Source organism: Macrosteles quadrilineatus, unplaced genomic scaffold (assembly GCF_028750875.1).
Source record: "Macrosteles quadrilineatus isolate MER2022 unplaced genomic scaffold, UCM_ALF_1.0 Scaffold_36__1_contigs__length_1205136, whole genome shotgun sequence".
Taxonomy (NCBI): domain Eukaryota; kingdom Metazoa; phylum Arthropoda; class Insecta; order Hemiptera; family Cicadellidae; genus Macrosteles; species Macrosteles quadrilineatus.
Window position 1 is genome coordinate 672,662 of NW_026542629.1, and position 13,413 is coordinate 686,074.

The following is a 13,413-nucleotide window of genomic DNA, read 5'->3' on the forward strand; positions in this document are numbered from 1 at the left end:
TTGCTTTCCAGATCAAAAACGATTTCGACTATATTCACCAAACTGCTCTTAAAAGTCAAATAAATTGATCTTTCCAAGCTAAAACATTTTATTTCCCATATCGTTCCTAAATAAAAAAGTAACATTTTTTGTATTATTTTAACGTTAGAATGAACCGCAATAACCTTAAAAATTGAAATCACATGGAACTAGGTTGGCCGGATGCACAACTTTATTTCAGCTGCGGTTTTTCGATATGGACGAAATGAGAGAATTCTGTTGGCTGTACGCCTCAAGCTGTGAGTGCCGTGCAACTCGTCGTGGGCCATAGGCTTAAAATGTGTTCCTTATGTCATGTATGTGTGTTTCAAAGTTATGGGCTTAATCTGTATCAATATTATGCGTTAGTAAACTGGTTTATGCGAATTTCGTAACTATTATTTTGCTGGAGACCGTTGTATTTAACCACAACGGGTTTTGTTGCTAGCAAAATATAAGCTGTTTGCTAATAGCTGAACGAATCCGAAGTGCTATGAGGATGAATTCAGTAAACACTCCCGTACGCAATACAAAACACGTAACTGGTGACAGGTAGGCAGACGAAGAAAATAGACAGAATAAGCTTAAGAATTTTCCATTGGAGTATTTTTTTATTCATTATGTACATCATTGGCTCATCGGTTATTCCAAGTACTGTGTTCATTTCAATAAATCACAAATTAATTATTATTTTTACGCTTCTTTAAATTCATACATAGCCTACTAAAGTAATTATTGTTTTCATACTGAAAATAAAAATATATTTTAGGCCAAAAACTATCTCAGATAACCGGGCTCAGATAATTGGGAATGTACTGTAGTTGTCTCGGTAACAATCCCATGCATAGTATCAATATGAAATGAGAAAAGTTGTTGACATAAATTCTCAATTTTAAAAACATTCGGTATATGTACTGTAATATACCGAAAATACTGTAATAATATATTTTTGAAAATTAATCTTACAATCCTATTAGGTTGATATTGGTTCAGGTTTCATTGTACATTTGATGTAAGATTTTAAGTTACACTAAATTGAACAAATCTATCTTTAATAAGCCACATATGTTACGAGCACTTACTTATTACAGTAAATTATTTTAGTACCGTACTTAACCATTTTAAATCTTCTTACGTCCAATCTTGGTGTATCTTCTATATTCTAAATATATAAAAGGCAAAACTCACTCATCACTCATCACTCATCACTAATTCTCCCACTTCCCATTTACCTAGGAGGCTGAAATTCGGTACACCGATTCTTTGGGCATTAAATAGGAAAACTAAGTCTAGTTTTAGCTATCGGGCTCCGCCCCAGTGGCTCTGGAGTTTCCCTTGTTAACCTTATGATTTTTCATATTTAAAAGGAATTTCTTAACAGCTGTTTCAATTAAACAAGTTGGTTCTGTTCTATGATGTTCAATAGCATTAAAGTTACAAGGATTACCAACAGGGTGCAGCACTATTATTTTTTATAATTTATGACTACAGCCAATTTGCAACCAAAAGGTGAGTGAGCGTAGCGAACGAACTTCAACCTGGAGGCGAGTTAGCGTAGCGAACGAGCTAACCTGAAGGTAAGTGAGCGGAGCGATCGAGCTCCAACCTAAAGGTGAGTGAGCGTAGCGAACGAACTTCAACCAGGACGTGATTGAGCCATGCAAACGAGCTCACTTGTGAAGTTAAATGGGGCAAAGCCCGCGGGTACAGCTAGTATAGTTAAAGTCTTAATTCATTATTTTAGCTTATACTACCCTATTAATGACCAAGAACTTTCAATGATATAAATGTATCATTACAACTTTAAGATGTGTTTTTCTTACAGCCGGGGCAACGACATGACAGTGAACCTACACCACGTTATAGAAGTACTGTCTGTCATTTTGGGATCTCATATCTTTCATGCGATGCACTTGAATGCGATGAGCGTCTTGAAGATCATTCTTCTCTTTAAGGACTTTGACCACCAAAACTTGCCTGATTTAATCTATACTGCTTTGATTCTAATCCATAAATTGAGAAGAAATAATGCCCACCGATTCAATAAATATATCAATACTCCCCTAAGCATCATAACATCCTCATTGAGGTAAATATAAATTATTTTCATGGTGAATGATAAATATTTGTTTAGTGATTGCTATTATTATGTACAGTTTGGTATTCAAACTACAAATGATGTTCTCATGAATCCACAAAATTATCATAGACTTTTAAAACCAAATTGAAAGCAAAAGGTAAATTATTAGCTCAAAAGGAACTGTTAACAGTTAGCAAAAATGTCAATCAACTTTAGGAGAATCACTTTTACAATTTCAAACCCATGGCACCAAACCATTGCAACCCAGACTTGCTCAATCTGTGCAAACCGCCCGATCGTGCTTACACAATTACAATTATACAATTACTTAAGGGCTTATAACTTTTCAGCATGACATGAAAAAAATATTAATTACTACTTTCTATTTTAACTTTTGATCATTTCATCTACCAACCCTGGTATTAAAGTGAGAGCAGCGTCTACTACTTTAGTGGAAGGTGTGTTCATTCCACATACAGTAGAACTCGAATTATTTCAACTCCAACCATCTTGGATCGCTAATTATCTAAATCACCTCAAGGGGGAAAAATTGTCCAGAAAATTTAGTTATTGCAGTTTTTGGTAATCCATTGACCGTTAATATTTTAATGTTTGCAAATAGTGTCCATCACACGGCATGTATTTTAGGGAAAACACAGGGCTGCCTGGAGGGAAGGACAGCGCCACAAGGATTTTTTTAGGGGGGATGGTTCATTTTACAACCTTCATTGATTAAATATACATTGATTGCCCTAAACTGATTTTTAGTAAATTCATGTACACACCCTTTTAAAACTTACAACACAATAATATGGCTTTTCGTAATTAAAAATCTTTTTGTCACAACAACATGAGAGATGCTCTTAATTTTGCTGTGATAGTCAGAGGCAATGATGATGTATTTGGGACCGCTGGGTACACTCCCCAGCGACTTATTTCTATGATCACAGGAGACAAAGATGATGTTTTTGCGAACTTGTGGGAATGTCAAGATATTGCTGCAATCACATATCAGAGGATGATGGAGTCTTAACAATCCTGGGAGTAGAATATTCTCTCAAATTAACCACGAGTGTGAAAGGCTGCTATCACGGATTATTTTATGACAACATAATGATGCTGGCAGATAGATGGCCGAATTCTCTGAGAGGAGGCAAGGAGAAAAATAGTTATTTTTCCTCCAGTAGGCCCTACTGTATTGCTCTTGGTTCTGTGTTTGTCCATTTGTGGCTATTTAATAATTTCTGGGTTGGATAAAGAGACTCTTCTTAATTCTATGTTATGAGCAAAAAACAATTCCATCATTGCAAAATTATCCAAGTATCACAACTATTTCATTGTCCCCATATTTTGTATTGACAGCAAGCTGTGTTAGCTAATTTCCCATATAGGCAATATTAGAGAATTTCCCATACAGGGGGTCTCATGGCAAATCAAACTTATCCGGAGTCCGATCCAAATATATCCGGATGGTTGGAGTTCTATTGTTTACCTGTTAGGTCAACTATTTTGCTCTGCTTGTATTTTGTTAACATTTTTCTCTGTATTATAGATACTATTCCTCCCATGAAGATTCACCAAAAGCCCAAAGGGCTTCCAATGTTGTGTGGAGTCTAGTTGTATCATCAGTAATCCCATTTCTCAAGGTTTGAATAATTAATTACCTATGTACATATTAAAATGTCTATATAGAATAGAAATATACGATTCTATAATCAAGTTAAGTAAAAGGTTGCTTAATGATCTTCCACTGTGTGGACGTTGTAAGATATGAGCCAGAGTTAGTTTTAGGCTAAATAAAAAAAATAAAATAAATAAAAACTTGTATTGGAAATGTTATGTATCCATCCCATACTTACATTGCTATCATAGTTTTGGATTTGTTGAATCATCTATCTATCTATCTATCTATATCTATCTATATCTATCTATATCTATCTATATCTATCTATATCTATCTATATCTATCTATATCTATATATACTAGCTGTGTGCCCGTTCTACGCACGGGATCTTATAGTAGTCAGTTGAAACCTTCTTATATTAAGATTAAGAACAGCAGTTAGTTTGCATATTTGCAGATATGCTGGCAAAACTATTATATATAAACCTTCGCAAATACAGTATCTGACAGTTCAAGCCAAAACAAATGCTTCGCAATCAAATGTCACCCGGATCGTTATGGTCCATATGTCCAATGATTAAACTAAAAAATGTTTTATAGATCCATGAAGCGTAGCCCTAAAGTAGGCCTATAATTGAAAGTTACTTTCCACATCGGTTAACTTAAACGTATTTAAAGTACTACCTCAACCTCACCATTTAACACTTTATTCCGGTTGACATTTTCAGTATCAAAGGTGCTCTTGTCCATTCCGTGAAACACTGAGAAATAAGGACATTAATGAGTTACCAACAGACATACACACAACAATCCAAAAAAAGGCCACGAACTATTGATACATAAACAATATAAAGGCGTAAACAATTCATGATGGTTTGCCCAACAAATGTTTTACTCAAATAGGTTATCATTTTCTTAGCATACCGGGTAAGCCAGACAGAATCCAGACAGAAAAAGCAAAACTTATACAGAGTTGAGACATCACTTAAATTGAATACGGACGGCTCTAATAAATAAGGTGCAACACCAACGATAACTAATTTGTAAACTACAGTGATGTGTTGGTACCTACGTAAAAATGATTCTAGCAGCTACCAACGGTTCTAAGGAAAAGAACCAGTACCTACGTAAGAACCTACCTAAGAACTTATTTAATTTCATTTACGGTTACACTATTAGACTATATTATTGCACTTGCGATTAATTAAATCCGTTATGTAAGAAAAACGTTTTTAATCTCACTTGGTTGGGATTTGCTTTCAAAACGTGATTCGAAATGGTTGCGGTATTTGTAAACAACATTTGTAAACATATCATTGACAGCTAGAAAAAATAATCTTGATCCGAACAGCTGTTCGTTATTTCATAGACGATTATTATGTGATAAAAATTGAACGAAAATTTGACAAAAATCGCACAAAACTGCATTTTTGAACGTCCGTAATTTTATTTACAAAGTAGTGAGGCTATATTTAAATCACTAAAGACACTCTCGCCAATCCAGTGAATACATTAAAATGACTTGGATCTTGATAGGTACTCTGGTTTTCACGGAGAAGATTGCGTAAAATGTCATCTTGAGTGTTACAGACAAAGGGAAAGACAGACAGACAGACAGACAGACAGAAATAGAGATAAGACTCGTTTCTGCTTCTTTAATGTATAAAACGTAAAAATAACCTAAAAGTATATAATTCTGAGCAAAGTACAGACAAAACTCTAATTTTATTTATATAGATAATAGGCTAAGCCGTTTTTTGTTTTTGTTAATCAAACTCCTCTGTTATTATTCGCCCGATTTTGACGTTTGAGGTCTCAAAATAAAGGTTAAAACGTGTAGTTGAGCCCAACGATATTAGATTTTTTATAAAGTCGTTGGTAAGGGCGTCAGAGGCCCTTAAAGTCAGTTTTTTCTCCATAAGGATAACATGGGAGATAATTTTTATTTATAAAAACATATGTTTTTGGTTGAAAATAGTCAAAGTCTACTACATAATAAATCGGTGTGTATTATACCTGTAAATGTATATTAAGTTTAATCATGTTTTGGATACCTTAAAGTGTACTTATAATGGATCATACTACTTTATTTTAATTTGAAGAATAGTAAAATTTAGTTGAGAATAAGTTACCATGATTTACAAAACTGTACTGTAACATTCAAAATCACAAATCTTTGACAATCATTAATTTGACATGAAACAGCTGATCTACCAGAACAAAAACAAATCCTCTTCTTCAAGTTTGTTTCTATACAAAAATATGTTTTTTTATTAATTGTTGTGTATCCTAAAAGTGGAACCTTAGAAGATTTGGCTGTACACTCTTCAGGTCTTGATCCAATAGCCTTACACACTGATTGATCGGGCAACTACACACTGGAACACTGTTACACATTTGCAGTTCGCGCCCACAGGCTATCTGTTAGACTTCAGTATTCTGCTGTTGTGGTAAGGTTACACTTCAATATATAGTTGAAATTTTTATGAGAATTGAAGGTGAACGTCTCGGTTTAGGGAACAGCCAAAACTTCGAGCAGAGCTATATGAACCTTCATGACGCAAATGCATAAGTAGAAAATAAAAGAGTCAAAATAGGCTAAAGTTAATTGATTCCTTATTTTGCCAGCAAGATTGCTTGGAGTTGGATGCCCTGTTGATTTCATCCACCCAAACGTCGTTGAAAGTATACAAAATGGTCAAATAAAAGACAAAGCTATTTTAGCTCCATAAACAGTGTCTGTGGTTTGATCAACAACAAAGTTTTGGATAAATTGCCAGGTGAGCCCAAGGTGTACGAAAGCATTGATAGTTTGCTTGCAGATAATTTAAACACACATCTAGAATGTCCAACAGAGTTTTTAAACAATATAGAGGTCAGTGGATTGCCAAGGCACAGATTGATCTTAAACAAGGGGGCAGTGTGGTTTTATTGATGAGGAATATCAATACACCAAAGAGCCTCATTAATGGAACAAGGCTCCAAGTGACCAAAATGGTTACCGGTAACAATTTAATAGAATGTGTGTGTTTGAAAGTCTTAACTAGAACAAGTGCGGGGGGACATATTTTGATTCCGAGAATAAAAATGTGCCCGTCGGAAACAAACTTAACATTTAAAATGGGAAGATGCCAATTTCCATAAGCTTTGTCATTTGCAATGACAATCAATAAAGCACAAGGGCAATCACTTAAAAGAGTAGTACTGTTCTTGTCCAGACCAGTTTTCAGTCATGGGCAACTATGTGTTGCTTTAAGTAGGGCTACATATTTGATGGTGTACACATATTCATCACGGAAAATTCTGACCAGGGTAATCTTCCTGAAGGTGATTTCACATATAAAAACTTAGTAAGTTAATTCAAGGAAGTACTGTTGTCAATAAAATAGGTTTTTTTGTGTTTATTTTTAAAAGGGGTTTCTTCAAGAAGCATTTTTATGTTCTTCAAATATGCTACATATTGGTTTTATTACAATGTTTTATTAAATGTGTTATAAAATCTTAAAATAACTATGAAATACTTGATAGCTTATTAATTTACTAAATATAAGACATATGGAGCTAGAAAATTGATGGACTGCTTTCCTTCTAAGGCTTCATTCATTACATTTTATTTTCGACTCAGAGTCAATATATGACAGTATGAATTTGTTTTCTAAATTCATGTATGTATTTTTGCGGCGCGTTGAGCCGCACGGGTTCACTAGTCCTCTCTATTCACTTAATTTTACGCTTGAAACAAAACAGAACCGCACTACTTCACTTTTGTTAGTTATGTGAATGACTGTGTTTCTATTTTATAGTTTGTGTGCATTTGATTGAATCAAGGGCAACTACCAACCTTATGACAACAAAATATAGCAACCAAACTACTGTATGACAAATATCCTAAATGACCTTTCATTTTAGAGTTAATGACCCTCTGTAAATGAGGAGTTCACCTATTTCAATTAATTATTTACACAACAAAATTTGTATAATTTATCTTGGGTAATTAAATTTGTGATGTTTTAACATTTTGTTTCTGGAGGCAGAATTCTATTGACACTGGATTATTTGTTTTTCTCTATTAATTTTTTTTTTAGGCTATGTCTTTTTATGTCTGTTATTAAATATGTTTTTCTAATCTATGTGTCCAACTTTAACCTAAATAAAAGCCAAAAAAGATGAAAAGTGTCCTCATCCTCTATCTTAATGTAAAGAGAAACATTAAAGATGCTGTTTGCAATATTTACTTTTTTAACTAATGCTGTCAACTTCTACCCAAGCCGTGCACCATGGACCCTCCACTCCAGCTAAGCCACACATTAGTAAGCCGAAGCTCAATATGGGTTGCACACGAACAGGACTCGAACCCACACATGTAGAAAGACCTCAACGCTGTACTGATCAGTCATGACTACCATGCCACCATGAGCTACCACTCTGAGCTACCATGCCACCATAGGCCGAATCGACACCCAGGAGGACACTAGCGCTGGTTAGATAGTGCCAGTGGGTTAGCAGTATGGCTATCTCGTCGCAAAATGTAGTGACACGCTACACACTTGATCCATCGTCAATATGTCAATACTGTATTTATTATTGTTATAATTGAAATTTAAAAGTTGTCTTTTTGAGGTAGATTCATAACATATTTACTTTCAGGAGATATATGCAAAGAAATATGATGAACATGTTGTATTGAATCAGTTAAACTGTCTCTTGGCTGCATATGATTGTTTGGATAAATCCAAAAAGATCACTCTATCCAATCTCCTGGCCACTAATGGATATCTCAGCCTTTTGCCTGAATTCAATCTTTTGACTCAGTAAGCTACTAACGCCTTATTGTAACTTTAGTTCACCATAAGTGTCTATTACTGGTGTTACTTGATTTTTTTCTGTAAATGATGTTTAAATCATAATAATCAAGACAATTTGTTGCTTATTAAAATAGGTCTTTGCATTTTGCAAGCATCAATTTAGAATAATACTTTATAAAGCTTCATCCTGTAGTTGGAACAAGCAGCAATACAAATTTGTGAACAAAATTGTTGGTTTATATGTTTGATACAAGTTTTATCAAAAGCAGAGAGTGTTAATTGTTATTTTGCCTGTGAACACAATAATAACATATATTTGAATATACTGTGATTTTGGTGTTTGGGTTCCCTGAAAAAGACCTGTGATCAGGGCCGGATTTAGCATTTTTGCGCCCCTAGGCCCAAAACAATTTTCCGCCCCCTAGTCTGGTCACAGTTACTTTCCTTCAAACCTTTATTTAAAGCTATATCACGACCATAGGCTTAAGTTAATTGCTTGAATACCACTCTTCGTCGGAATCGTTGCATTGCAAGTTTTTTTAAAGAATTGACTTGTTTAGCATTAACAAAATGCCGTCTTAAACACTTTTAGCAAATTTATGCCTTTATTAAATGCTCACGTTTGTGGCCGTGGCCGCCGTGGGACTGAAACAAAACAACTCAACTCACCGAGCATTCATGCAAAAAAACATGGCCATTGATTCCAATTCAGGGTCAAAAACATGAACTCCATACAGTACGTGATACCATAGATTAAACTTACTCCTTTAGTAGATTTGTCATCGTTTTGGATTAGCCTAGCTGAAAACAATTCTTTTTATTTAAGGAGTACGTTTTATCTATATTTAAACCTAGTTTATCCAGAATAAACCAATCTAATCATTAAAAATATGTCGTCTCCTGTTTATATTAAAAGAAATTAAAACCCACATCATAGAACTAACCCTAAAATAATAGAAACAAAATTACGTGATAACTAACGTCAAGTGTCACCAACATAAACTAGACATTGACAAATTTTGAATTAAAAATGTCATAAGAAGTCGACTTGAAGGAGTTATATTTAATCTATGGTTGTACTGCATCTAGGCTTTGATTATTCAATGATCTAGGTTATATTTCCAAAGCAAAACAGAGCAATATTCCTGCCAACCATACCGATCCTTAGGTCTGAGGAGAAAATTACAGCATTGATGGTGCTTTGGAGGGTATTGAATTTTTCTAAAATCTAATGCAAACTGAAATTAATATTTTTTCGTAAATTTTAAAGGTAAATTCATCGTTGTTTTTATATTGAACACATCGTATTATATATTTTTATTAGTTAATAACTTTTGTTTTGTGAAGTGAGGGTGGTAACAATGTCTACCACGCATGCGCCCCTACTTCCAATCACTCTGATCAGTAGTGCCGAGTCCGAGCCAGAATAGTGGCAGTGCAGTGGAAATACGATGCGTACCGCTAGGGCGCTCGTCAACGTCAAAATCCCTACAGCCTACTCCCGTATAACCGGCGTTCGCTACCAATTTTGTAACGAAATTGATGCGTAGTTCTGAAAAATAGTTTAAGTTTCCTAACAATTATTTCTTCTTATGAACCTCAGAATCACAACGCTTAAACAGGCAGTTTTTTGTTATCAACTAAGACTATTTATTTTCATTTCTAGATATAAAAAAATCCTCTCGGTCGGGCGCCCTCTGGGACCTTGCGCCCATAGGCCCGGGCCTACCGGGCCTATTGGGAAATCCGGCCCTGCCTGTGATGCTATGGTAGAGTACTAATTCTCCATTTAACAAATTTGCTGACAGAACCTGGGACTTTTTAGGCAACCAGTTGCTTAAAATGAAAGCCTATTAATTCACTAGGAAAAATTAACTTAAAAAATATTCAACTATAACTAAACTGCAAAATACTTATTAAAGAACCACATATTATAATTCCTTTGTTGTAGTAACAAGCTTGTTGTGTTGGTATAAGACGTGCTTACTTCCCATGAACTATAACGAAATTGTACCGATTATTTTCATTAACTTTCTTTCAGGAGGAAATCTGTCCATAAAAGTGTGATAAATCTTCTGTATCATATCCTGGCATGGCTTGCGCTGGTTGAATTGCAACTGCCAATGCGGATTGGTGGTCTGATCAGAAAGGCATTGCAGAAGCTACCTGCAGACTCAACTAAATGGCCTGAGTTGCTTGCTGAAACTAATCACTCTCCCTACATTCACTTGACCATCATCATACATCTCAACTTTGTCCTTCTACGCGACTGCGGGGACAGGTGAGCCCTACTTGCCATGTACACTGTACACTGTACAGGGTATCTCAACAAACTCTGAATAAAGAATGAATTAAAAAAACCTATTATTATAATTACAAATCATTGTTATTAAAAGTTATTGTTAGTTTTAAAATGGCAGCCATTTGATTTTTTAAAATAGAAATACAAATAATCTAATTTAAATGCACATGCCTCCACTGTTGGTAAAGCTATGTTTTGTTTTTTCATTTTAGTGACACTTTCCATTACTTTTCTATTACTTTTAAAACAAAATTTGTAACTAATTACAATTATCAGAATAAAAAATAAACGAGAATAGCTAATTACAAAATTGCTAATAACATTTTTATTGATTTTGATATAATGTCTGACAAAAATGCTACTTCTTTGATTATTTATAAAACTGTTGTTTGAAAGTAATTGAAACCGTCACTAAAATAGCAAAACACAGATAAAATATAAGCCTATGCATCAGGGATCAACAATATATTATTTATGAAAATTAATTTAGTATGTTAGTAAGTTGTGATATAGACAAACTTATCGTTTTAGAAGGGAAAAAAAGATTTACAACCAGCTCCTCTTGCACAGACCTTGAATTCATTGATAAACCAAGCTGAAAGTTCAATTATTTTTATTTAGACTTTAAGGGAGATTAATTATTGAAATAAAGGGTTCATTTAATTATCTGTAACAAATTGCTTATCTAAAAAAGATTAACCTTTTCAAAAGCTCCAATGAAAAGTAAATAAATATATTTCCAAGATGTTTAGTTATGTGCTCCTTTGTTAATAATTTTTAAGCCTACTGTACTTAATTTGTATTGTTCATCCTTAATTGAGTCAACTTGTGGTAATTATTGGAACTTCATATTTTGAGTTGTTTTTGTCTCTGGATCACAGAACAAACTATAAAAGGTATAAAATTACCTGAGTACTGCCAGAGTGATCCTCTTAGTCCTTACGGTTTACGCGTTTCGAGGAGCTTAAGTCCTCATCATCAGATCTTGTACAAGAAACACATCTATCACTTCGAAAAGGTCGTCAAAAGTTTAAATATATGTGTCCGTGTTGTATATTTAAACTTTTGACGACCTTTTCGAAGTGATAGATGTGTTTCTTGTACAAGATCTGATGATGAGGACTTAAGCTCCTCGAAACGCGTAATCCGTAAGGACTAAGAGGATCACTCTGGCAGTACTCAGGTAATTTTATACCTTTTATAATTATTGGAAGACCACCAAAAGAAAATAAATAACTTTAAAAAAAATAAAGAAATAACTAACAAACCCTATTTGTCTTAGAAACATGTCTTAGGTTAAGACTAATTATGAGCAATATATTTTATAGCATGATTAAAAGTTCACATCTGCCTGCTCTTTGCAAGTACATACTATCCAAGAACTCTCTTCCTTCTCCCCCCGAACTTAAAGCAATTGCTTTTGTTTTTGCAGTAAGTATTAAAAAAATAGTTCAAAATACCAATTTAGTTAATAGCTTTTTTATGTTTTGAAAAAAAAAATTGGACAGGGTTATATTCACTTGACAATTTTACTGGAAAATCTCAAATATATTTGTAATCTTTATGACAGGGTGTCCACTTACTTAATAAAGAGCCAAACTCCGGGATTTGGTTTATGGGTCAAAATAAGTGAACATCATGAATGACTTTTTCCAAAAACACTTACTATATATCCTCCATTTTGTACGATAAATTACATCATTTAACTTCTTTAACCTGAATTTATATTTATGAAAATTAGTATGGTTGTTAAATAAACCTATCTTAAAGATTGGTTGAACAAGTATACATTTTTCTGTAAAATATAGTAAAATGCCAGATATCTTTCAAACAAAGTGATTTTGGAAAACATTTCATTCTTGGGTTTCTCTTTATTTTAACTTACTGGTTAACTTGGTTATTTCTTGTAAACAACCAGTGGCGGTCCCAGGGGGGGGGGGGGTTGGGAAGGATATACCCCCCAAAATATTTTATATTTTATTAGATAACATAAATACTATTAGCTTGAGCATAGTTTAGAGCTCAAATACGTATAAAAATACATTTTTAGGCTTTAAATTCCACATTTTTCCAGGAGGGGACCCCAGACCTCCCAGTGGTCATCCCCCTGAAATGAAATCCTGGGACCGCCACTGTGAACAACACCGTTTAACTGCTTGGTTCAATAATTATAGTGCATAGTACTTGGACATCCAATGATAAGGGTCGTATTTCTCTAACAGCAGCCATAGTGGTTGTCAGGGGCCTCAGGTTGGGAGAGGGCCTAACTTGGAGCCTCAAAGTAAATTTTGTCTCTTAAAAATACATTTTGCCAATAATCTGTAACGGGTTTTGATTTTTGAGCCTAGCCTCTATTCTTGTGATAGGTAGCCAAAAGCGTCTGCGAAGATTGTACTATCAGCATATCAAAGCGATCATTGGAGATGATAATGGAGTCTCTGCGACTGCAATTCTCCCGTAATTGCAGTAGATGAACACAATTTTACCGTGAAGGCAGGGGACACCTTATGATTTTTTTTCTATTTACTTACATTCAAATTCACGATTTCACTGTGATGAAAGAAAGACAATAATATTATGTCTC

General features: G+C 34.3%; 2 protein-coding genes across 3 annotated transcripts in view; both read left to right on the forward strand.

The window, feature by feature from the left end:
• The first annotated feature begins 517 nt into the window (after positions 1-517).
• Positions 518-8,537, forward strand: LOC129005826 (uncharacterized). The gene is made up of 4 exons (XM_054434839.1): positions 518-570; positions 1,844-2,107; positions 3,651-3,744; positions 8,370-8,537. Exons 1-4 carry the CDS (start codon positions 518-520, stop codon positions 8,535-8,537), a joined length of 579 nt encoding a protein of 192 aa, XP_054290814.1.
• Positions 8,538-10,619: 2,082 nt separating this feature from the next.
• The window catches only part of LOC129005839 (uncharacterized), a 38,914-nt gene continuing 36,120 nt past the window's right edge, over positions 10,620-13,413 (forward strand). The window contains exons 1-2 of one of the 2 annotated variants that reach the window (XM_054434856.1): positions 10,620-10,808; positions 12,158-12,260. In XM_054434856.1, the coding sequence (XP_054290831.1) occupies positions 10,651-10,808; positions 12,158-12,260 (261 nt within the window). In that variant the 5' untranslated portion in view covers positions 10,620-10,650. The remainder of the gene's footprint in view (positions 10,809-12,157; positions 12,261-13,413) is intronic. The other variant, XM_054434857.1, reaches the window with a different exon arrangement.